The sequence below is a fragment of the Suncus etruscus genome, chromosome 10, assembly GCF_024139225.1.
Source record: "Suncus etruscus isolate mSunEtr1 chromosome 10, mSunEtr1.pri.cur, whole genome shotgun sequence".
Classification (NCBI taxonomy): domain Eukaryota; kingdom Metazoa; phylum Chordata; class Mammalia; order Eulipotyphla; family Soricidae; genus Suncus; species Suncus etruscus.
In genome coordinates this window covers 44492829-44502568 of record NC_064857.1, presented here as the reverse complement: position 1 = coordinate 44502568, position 9740 = coordinate 44492829, and the positions used below count along the sequence as shown (strand labels likewise).

The 9740-nt window shown below is 38.4% G+C and overlaps 1 protein-coding gene across 1 annotated transcript in view; it reads right to left on the bottom strand.

The window, feature by feature from the left end:
- Window positions 1-4870: 4870 nt before the first annotated feature.
- Window positions 4871-9740, bottom strand: part of LOC126020153 (collagen alpha-1(XXII) chain-like) — a 240502-nt gene continuing 235632 nt past the window's right edge. The window contains exons 19-21 of the mRNA XM_049781619.1: window positions 6238-6291; window positions 5933-6004; window positions 4871-4972 (exon numbers count right to left, since the gene is read on the bottom strand). Coding sequence (XP_049637576.1) covers window positions 4871-4972; window positions 5933-6004; window positions 6238-6291 — 228 coding nt within the window. The remainder of the gene's footprint in view (window positions 4973-5932; window positions 6005-6237; window positions 6292-9740) is intronic.

Here is a 9740-nt window from a genome sequence, read left to right as displayed (position 1 = left end):
ACAGGGAGAGAGGGAAATCTGTCAAAGTCTCAGAACACTTGCCTTTGAATTTGTAATTGCAATGATTTTACTCCTTAAAATAACAACCCAAAAGAAAAGAAGAGAGAAGAAAAGAATAATGACAATAACAATATTGGCTATAATACAACAATCCCAGGGAAAAGAACCTCCCCTCTCCCCTTGTGGTGCTCTTGAGTTTCTAAGGGAAGGTGCATAGCAGAGCCTTCATGCAAACCAGCTTGACTTGGACAAAGTCCCCTTGGCAGTGTGAAATAGACCCATTCAGAAGATTGCACATCTCACTTACCCTTTCTCCTTTGAGTCCTAATTCACCAGGCTTTCCTGGGGCACCCTGGAATGAAACCAAGGGAGGGTGTCATTAATTGAAACAGGCTTACCCTTTGTCCTGAGTAATTCACCTCTTTGATATTCTGTGTTCTATCTGCATGCTGAACATATGAGAACATGAGAGGGCTGGGGACTTTATGCTGTATATCCAGAAAACTCAGATTTCATGGTCCATAGGCACTGTAAGGACCAAACCCTAAAAATTGACCCACAAGAGCCCCATAAAAACCACTGTGTGGGCCACGGGAATTTCCTTCCTTCCCCAATATTTACTGTGTCTATGCAAAAAAAAAAAAAAGTGGGGAGAACACCAAACCATGCCACTCCAGCATTCCTTTTTCTTGTTTTGTTTTGTTTTGTTTGTTTTTGATATTATTTTCCTTCTCCTTTTTCTTCCACTTTTTTCTTTCTTTTTCACTCTTGTGGATATTATTTGGTGATTTTTTTTTAGTACTTGATACCAAATTTTTCTTCTCTTTTCCTTAAGTTTTTATCTCCAACAGAATAACATGACTTGAATCATTCAGACTCATAAATTGAGGAGGGAAAATGATGGTAACAGGACCAGTCATATGAACATGTAGTGCAAATAAAAAATGACCAGACTGGAACACCAAACTCAAAGTCAATGACAGAATACATACCCAATCTACAACAAGCTCTCAAGTGGAGACCAGTTACACTAGTATTCTGGGGGCTAAAGGAGGGAGACAGGGGAAACATGCTGGGAACAGGAGTGGAGGGAGGACAGCATTGGTGGTGGGAATGTCCTTCATTCATTGTCACAATGTACCATAAATAATTCTGTGTAATGCACTCCAGTCACAATAAAAAAAATAAAAACATTGTGTGGTCAAAAAATAAATAGAGATTGAGAGATCTTGAGACATCAGACCTCCTAGAATTCCTCTCTATTGGTTTGAATATTATGAGCATTAATTTTTCTTGCTTCCATTGGTCCTATGAGGCCCATTATTGACATAAGATGAATCCAGAAGCCAATTTATATCCCTTTATATTTTTCAGGACAAATTCCTTCCTCCTAAATATGCCAGGCTGGTCCTATGTAAATTGATATTTGATAGTTGTGTTGTGGCCACTGACCTGACTGACTATCTATACCAAACCAAATAACTCAGTGAGTAAAGGGAGCATCTATCCCTCTGTTTATAGTGAACTCCACACCTCACTACCTGATGTAAATTGAATATTTGTGACTTCTAAAAATGTTGAGGCTATAATTTCCAAATACCCCCAAGGATCTTTAAGATGTGATGAATTTAGAGTTGTAAATCTACGATGGGATTAGGGAGAGTGAGCCTAATTATGAGGTTGTCAGCTAGTACAATAGCTTCCATGTCTTTTATGAAAAAAGAAATAAATAGGGGCCGGAGAGATAGCATAGCGGCTAGGGTGTTGCCTTGCATGCGAACAACCCAGGTTCGATCCCTGACATCCCATAGGGTCCCCTGAACCTGCCAGGTGTGATTTCTGAGCACAGAGCCATGAGTAACCCTTGAGCATTACTGAATGGGCCCCCACCAAGAAAAAGAAAAAGAAAGAAAAATAAGTCAAATCTCAAGTCTACCAATTGCAGGACTAGAAAATCAGACAAGCCACCAGATCAGGGATTGTCTATGTATCATGTGCTCTAAAATGTATACTATTTACTAGAGTAAAATCAGAAAGAAAAAAAAAAAAACCAAAAAACAAAAACCACATTTGACTAGCTCTGGGGCCTGAATAGAGCTAAGGAGTAAGACGCAGCTCCAGTTTCATGCCCCACCACCATCATCAGAGGACTAAAAACTTGGCTAAGAAACAAAGGCATACATGGCCTATTCATAAATACCACGGACCAATTTATTTCTGAAATAGAAATACAGAAAGATGCCTCAGGAATCCCAGGAGTGAATCATAGTTGTCTGGTGGAAGCTATAAGGCTGATAAAATTAACAACGGCCCTCTAGGTGGATGGAAAAATAGAGATCAAGCCTGAAAACTGGCAACACTGTGTGCACATGGCAGAAGGCAGCCAGAGTTCTCAGCAGAATAGGAGAGAGAAATTGATATAGGATGATCCTAGGACCTGCTCAGAAGCTAAACTTCATCTGATTGGTCAGGGGTGAGGAGAGGGCACAGAAGTGGTGCTATTCTCTTTCCACTCGATTCAGTGAGCAGGAGGAAATGGTGGCTGAATCAATGAGTGAATGATTTGTCCTGCAAGTGCAAAGTGAGACTATGGCAGGAGGTAAATGCTTCCCCAATTTAGAGTCATCTGATCAGCTTCAAAAAAGTGCCCTCCACCTCCCTTCCGCAGCTAAGAAAGTAATCTCGAACATGCAGGTTAAAAATGGGTCATACTCATTCAAGAGAAGCTGTGCCTATTTTAAATGGCTAGATATATTAAATAGAACTCCTTCTTTGATATACATTCATTATTTCATTCTTTTTGGTGATTTTTAAGGGAATATATTATTTATTTAAATTACCAGGAGATATACAATTACAAAGTTGCTCATGATTGAGTTTCAAAATCGTACAATATGCAACAGACTCCACCGGTACACATTTTTCATTACCAGTGTCACCCAGTTTCCCTCCTCTCTCCCCTCTGCCTTCCTGCTTTCTGCCTCTGTGGCAGACAATGTTTTTTTTCCTTTCTTTTTCTCTTACTATTCCCATTTTTTAAACACTGTGGTTTGCATGCATTTATTTCTCTCTAATTACTTTGTTTTTTTTTTGGTTTTTGGGTCACACCCGGCAGCACTCAGGGGTTACTCCAGGCTCTATGCTTAGAATTTGCTCCTGGCAGGCTCGGGGGACCATATGGGATGCAGGGACTAGAACCACTGTCCTTCTGCATGCAAGGCAAATGCCTTCTCTCTATGCTATCTCTCTAATTACTTTGACAGAGCAAAGCACATGAGGAACTTGCATGTACTTGTGCATATATCTTGATCCTATGACAGGTGGTCATGGAAAGTTGGCAAAGACAATAATCATCTTAGACTGTTTATAAGAGTGTGCAAGAGTGGGGTGATGGTCAATGGGGTGAGGGTATGGAAAACTATGCAGTTGCAAGGAATAAAAAATGTAATTCATTGAAACTTGGGTAAAACTGGAGAATATAACATGTCAAGTGAAGGGAGTTAAAGGTTAGATATTGAATGTCCTGGCTTACCTATGGTATTTAGAAAAATAGATTAAGGGAATGCAAGTACCAAATATTACTCTTTATCCTATATTATAAAAATGATAAGGTAAAGAAAGCAATTGAGGGGGAGAGTACAAAGAATTAGACAAGAGATATCAGGTCCAGGGACCTTTGGTGCACTGACAGTGAGAGGTGTGGTATATGTGTATGTATATATTTAATCTACAGAGCCCACAACACTGAAAGCATGCAATCCAAACTACATGACCAAACTGAGAAAAGTGATTGTCAAGGAGGCCGGCTGGGGTCAACACTGGGCAGGGAACATGAGAATACTAGCAAAATCAACATTGGTGGTAAGTTTTATGTCAAAAGATCCTACTTCTAAAACTCAACATGAATATCTGTTAACCACAGAACCAGAAAAAAGTCTAAAAAATAATTTAAAAATAAAATAAAATATAAAAAATAATAAAAAGAAAATTTAAAAATAAAATAAGAAATGAGAGAGTTAGAAGAAAGAAGAAAAGAAAGAATGAAGAAAAAAGAAAAGAAAGAAAGAAAGAAAGAAAGAAAGAAAGAAAGAAAGAAAGAAAGAAAGAAAGAAAGAAAGAAAGAAAGAAAGAAAGAAAGAAAGAAAGAAAAAAGAAAGAAAGAAAGAAGAAAAGAAAGAAAGAAAGAAAGAAAGAAAGAAAGAAAGAAAGAAAGAAAGAAAGAAAGAAAGAAAGAAAGAAAGAAAGAAAGAAAGAAAGAAAGAAAGAAAGAAAGAGAAAAGGAAATCAATTTTCTTAAGTGTCAAATATGTATGAAAGTTCTTGCAAATTTTCAAGAACTATAAGGCCAGTAGAGTTGGATGTTATAGACTGAAAGTGCAGGAAAAGGTTTAGGGAAATGTGGATTCTGTTGATTATCAGTAGAGGATAGGGCTGAGAAATAAACTGTAGTGAAATGATTTCATGTATGTTCTACAAGCATAGAACACAGAAGGATAGAAACAGAAGTACCTGTCTAGCTTGGTAGAAAATATTAAGATTAGACTCACATACACAAACAAATATACTACTTATAGTAGTTTAGTGATAGAAAATGATAGTCTGGATTTATTATTTAGTATAGACAGATTAAGAGCTATTTTAGAGTAAGAGGTGAAAGAATTTGTTGATGAAATAGAGAGATAATTAAATGACAAAAGATGGTGCTCTTCAAATAAGTACACTGTTAATTGAGCCTCATACAATACTCATATGTAGAACATTTTTTCAGCATACATTCAATTGCTCTAATCATTGGACAATAATAGATAACTTTGATGTGAACATGGGAAAAGACCTAGGAAGCACAGTACTCTGAGATCATGTATATTGCTCATCCATGAAGCTGACTCCTCTTCCTATAAGATGTTATTAGGGAAGAATGGGTTGTAATACTTGCCTCTTTTCCTGGGACTCCTTTCTCTCCTGGTTCTCCCTAGGAAGTAGAACACAACATCAGTGGGGACTACAGCATCAGTGCTCTGCACAAAATATCGTTGTCTTAAAGCAATTTCACTCAAATCATGTTCCACTGAAGCGAACAACTGATGGCACAGCTGATAGGATTAGATAAAGGTGCTTTTTGAGCATTTCAGAATCCATCAGAAACTCTTCTTCCTGAAATTTGTCAAAGATCACTTGGCACCCAGGATATAGGTGGTTGGAATGTTGCTCTGGTATATGGGGGTGTTCTTTTTTTTTAATAACTGAAACCCAACTACAAACATGTTTATAATCATTCTACTTAAATAAAGATATTAATAAAAATAGACTGTCAAGTCAGAACGGGTAGGTTCAAACAGTAGTTGGACACAAACTGAGTTGTGGCCTTAAACCACCTCCATAGTCTAACACTATTGCCAATTCTGTTCCTTGCTATGATGATCTTAGAAAGTCCTTGATTTTCAAAGAACATTATCACAGTCACTACTTTACCACAGCCATCACTATGTTTCTATTAACTAAGAACCAGAAATAGGTTAAAGAACAGTTAATCTTTTCACGTAAATGAGCTCATCTGTTTTTTTTAATATTTTAACTTTAATTTTTCTTAATTTTTTTTATAAATCTTTATTTAAGCACCATGATTACAAGCCTGTTTGTAGTTGGGTTTCAGTTATAAACAGAATATCCTCTTTCACCAGTGCAACTATTCCCATTATCATAGTAAAGAAGCTGAGCCTCAGAGGTGATGAGACTTTCTGTTGAAGAGAGAGCTGATAATCAGTTCCACTCATGGGTGACACTGTTTCATTCCCAAACCATGCTGCAATTTTGACTACAGCGCAGATCACATTTTACTGAGAAGCTGGGTCTGAGGACACAGGAAGGAGCAGACTCTGAATAGGTGTTTCCTCCATCAGAGCTCTCAGAGCCATCAGGAGTTCCTACTTACAGGAGGCCCACGAGGTCCCACGAATCCAGGAAGTCCTGGGCTTCCATTTTCTCCTTTGTTTCCCTTCTGACCCTATAGAGGTGAAATACAGGATTAATTACTGAAATAAGTGTCTGACATGCTTATCAAAGTTTTAAAGAGTTCTCTTACTAGATCCTCTTGACTCCAGTCTATTTTATCAATCAAAACCCATATTTCCCCACCAATATTTCTAGAGGTTGAGATCAGACAATTTGTAACATAACTTAAATGCTTCCTTTAAAACCAAGGCAGATCCTATCATAAAGATGTGGGAGAGTACATACTGGGCTTCCTGGAGAGCCTGGGTCTCCTGGGGGTCCAGGTGACCCATTCTTTCCCTAGAGAAAAAAAAAAGAGGTGATATTCTATTAGTACTCTAATCAAAAATCCCAGAACAGGTATCATCAGCTTTAATATTTAGTTCATAGTTCTGTGAATGAAATAAGTTTGTGTGTATGAAAAACTCAACCTGGTGATAGCTGCCCACAGCAAATGCACAGTGAACAATCATGCCCACATCCATCAATTCTTCTTCCACTCAGAAACTCTTTTAATGAACAAACATCTGACTCTTTACAAATATATGTATATTTCTGCAATACTGCATGGCTCTGTTGGTATTTAGCTCTCTTACAATCTACATGGATCACCATTAAATGGGATGAATGAATATACTGAACCTCTAAAAAGTAGTCAGTCTTGCAAATACCAAATAGAAGGTTTATTCACTCTACTTTGAATGACTGACTTCTGACTCACAGTTCTGACATCCTCTTTAGGTATTTTGGGAGATTAAATTTGAAGAAGTTGGCATGTCACCAGTCCTGAAGTAGCTTGAATTGATCAAGGCACAAAAGCACCATGGAGATGCAGAATAGGAGTGTTGGGTGTATCCTCTCAGAAAAGAAGTTCCAAAAGAACTAAATAACATTTAAGATTAGAGAAAAGTCTGTAAAGAACTCAAATCCCATTCATTCAGACACACCCTAAACAACAAAGTCCCAGAAAGTAGTACAGCAAACATGTTCTGCTGCCCTTGTTTCAATCTGTGATGAACTATTTCTGTCTCTGCCACTCCCTTCTTTCAAATCCCACTTCAATGCACATTTGCTTTAAAATACTATCCACCCTCAATAAAATGATTTTATTTTAAAAGATGTTGAAAAATAAAATTGACATGGGCAAAGGTACCAAACTAGACTGATCTCTGCCTCTGTCCCCTTCCCTTACTCTTTGCTCTTTGGTCCATTGAGTGACTATGTCTTTATTTGACTCTCGTAGCTACCGGAGGTAATTCAAAATAATTGCCTGTGCCTTGAAACTCATTTTTTCCAGAATCAGAATAGCATCACAGATTTAGATATTACTTTGCTAAATGACTGACCCAAAAATATTATGTGAAACAATGCTACAAGTCTTTGACAAAGGGGACTCATGCACCATATTTTGTGAAGCATTCATTGACCAATGAACCATTCATAGAAATAGATTAGAGTAAAAAGTTAAAGCACAATGAACTAGAGTGATCACACAGTGGTAGGGCATTTGCTTTGCATGCTGCTGACCAGGATGGACCTGAGTTTGATCCCCAACATCCCATGTAGTTCCCCCAACCCTATCAGGAGTGATTTTTCAGCGCAGAGCCAGGAGTAGTCCCTGAGCATCACTGGGTATGGGCCCCAAACAAACAAACAAACAAATAAAAAAAGACATTAAAACATAGAAGGTAAAGCATCCTAGACATTACCTAGATTATAGGCCTTATTCCTATGGTTTTGTTCATGAATTAAATGCTAATATTAAATATAAACATTGAAAAATCTGGTATAGATATGTTAAATAACATACCTCAGAAATTATATAAAAGATTAGGACTCAAAATTTTTATTCTGGGGCAATACATGTTAGTGCTTAGAACTCATTACCAGTAAGTGCTCCGGTGTCACTTTCTGCAGTATCATAAACTGAGTTGACAGGGGCCATTCTCTGTGATTCTCTGTGATTCAAGGAGCCATACAGTTCTGGGGATGGAACTCAAGCTTCCACAGCATTTCTCTTGAGCTTTGTAGTTTTTACATAGGAAGTACTGACCCAATCCATGCACTCTCACCTCTCATTTTCTCATTAAGGACATGGTTTTTAGGTCAGAGATCATATAGGTTGTATCTAGGATGCACCTAAAAAAAGACACTGTGACCACTATTGATTCTTAAACCACCTCTCATGGGATGGTGCCAGGAATCAGACTAGAATCCCCTATCAAGGATGATAAAATTATGAAACAAAGAATGCGCAGGATCTGCACAAAGATCACTAAACTACATATTGAGTAGCTTTCAGTGACTGTTTCCTTTCACCACTAAACTTCTCCAGGGCATGTCACCAGATAGCCCAACCTGGAGCCTCCCTCAAATCACCATTGATCATGTTAAAAAAAAAAAAAAGCATGCTATCTATTTTCTACATTTCTTCCTTCTCTGTCAGGTGCTCTCTATTTATTGAGAGAAATTGGGCAAGACATACTAGCATATAAGGTCAACACAACCCTGGTTTACAGAGTTGGTTAAGAGAACACCTGTCACCAGTGTGCTGGAGTTTGACTGGGTTGTCAAATGGTTGTGACTCTATTGGCCCACAAACTACTTTCCTGTGAAAACCCTTACTCTTGGTACCTCTCAGGAATACACACAAACACACATACCCAAACGTGCAAGTGCATACAAACACACACATGCACACACACACCCCCACATGCACACACACCCATACACACACATACACACACACACACACACACACACACACACACCATTCCCATCCCTAAGGTTTTGAGTTCTCCAGATTCAAAAATTACACCAGCCCCTCTTTCACAGTGAGTCTCTAGAGAACTAAATCCTGTAGTAACAGTCCAGATCAACTTGCATGAATCCAAATCATAATCCTACCCTTGATTTTCTATGTGGTCTTGGGCAAGATACTTAACCTCGTTGTGCTTCCATTTTTCTTCTATGATGGGGACAGTGACAAGAATAGCAGCTGCTCCACAGAGCTTGGGGTGAGTTATGTTAATGCTTGTGCAGTCCCTTACAACGGACTATGCTGACATCTCCTGGATACGCTCCATAAATATTCAGTGTCTGGATGAAGGTTGTGCAAAACTGCTGAGGTTGCTAGAATTCTCTCTTCACCCAGAAAAGCATGTCAATTCCAGTTGAGTGAGAGTGAAGTTGTCAGAGATATAGCCTGGCACCTGCTTTAATGAGTTCTGGAGGGGGGGGGGGCAAAAATATTTGAGATGCTTTTGCTATTTATTGTTATTTACAAATTCTTTGTGGCTATACCTTTGAATTAATGCATCGGAAGTAGATAAAACATAAAGTGAATTTTGAGGGTTGTATGCTTTAATGATGGAACCTGTTGATACATTCTCTATCTCTTTTTAATAACTGCCTCTCCTACCACCTTCCCATACTGACTCTTACCTCCTTCCCTTTGTGTCATCCTCTCTCCTTCCTTCCCTCTGATATCTTCCATCCATATTTAGCATGGCTCTTCTCACATGCCCTTTTCTTTATTCCTATGTGCCCTCGAGCACATTTGAATTCACCAGGCAATTGCAAAGCACTTCTCAGTGACAACATATGTGCCAGCATTAGTGCCAACTAATGTTCAGAAAGGCAGAAATATCACTTTCCCCCAGGAACCAAAGACATGGCTGAGTTTCAATGATATCACTTATTTGATACTGTTCATGTACAGGGCAATGTTTTAGCACTTTACCAGATAG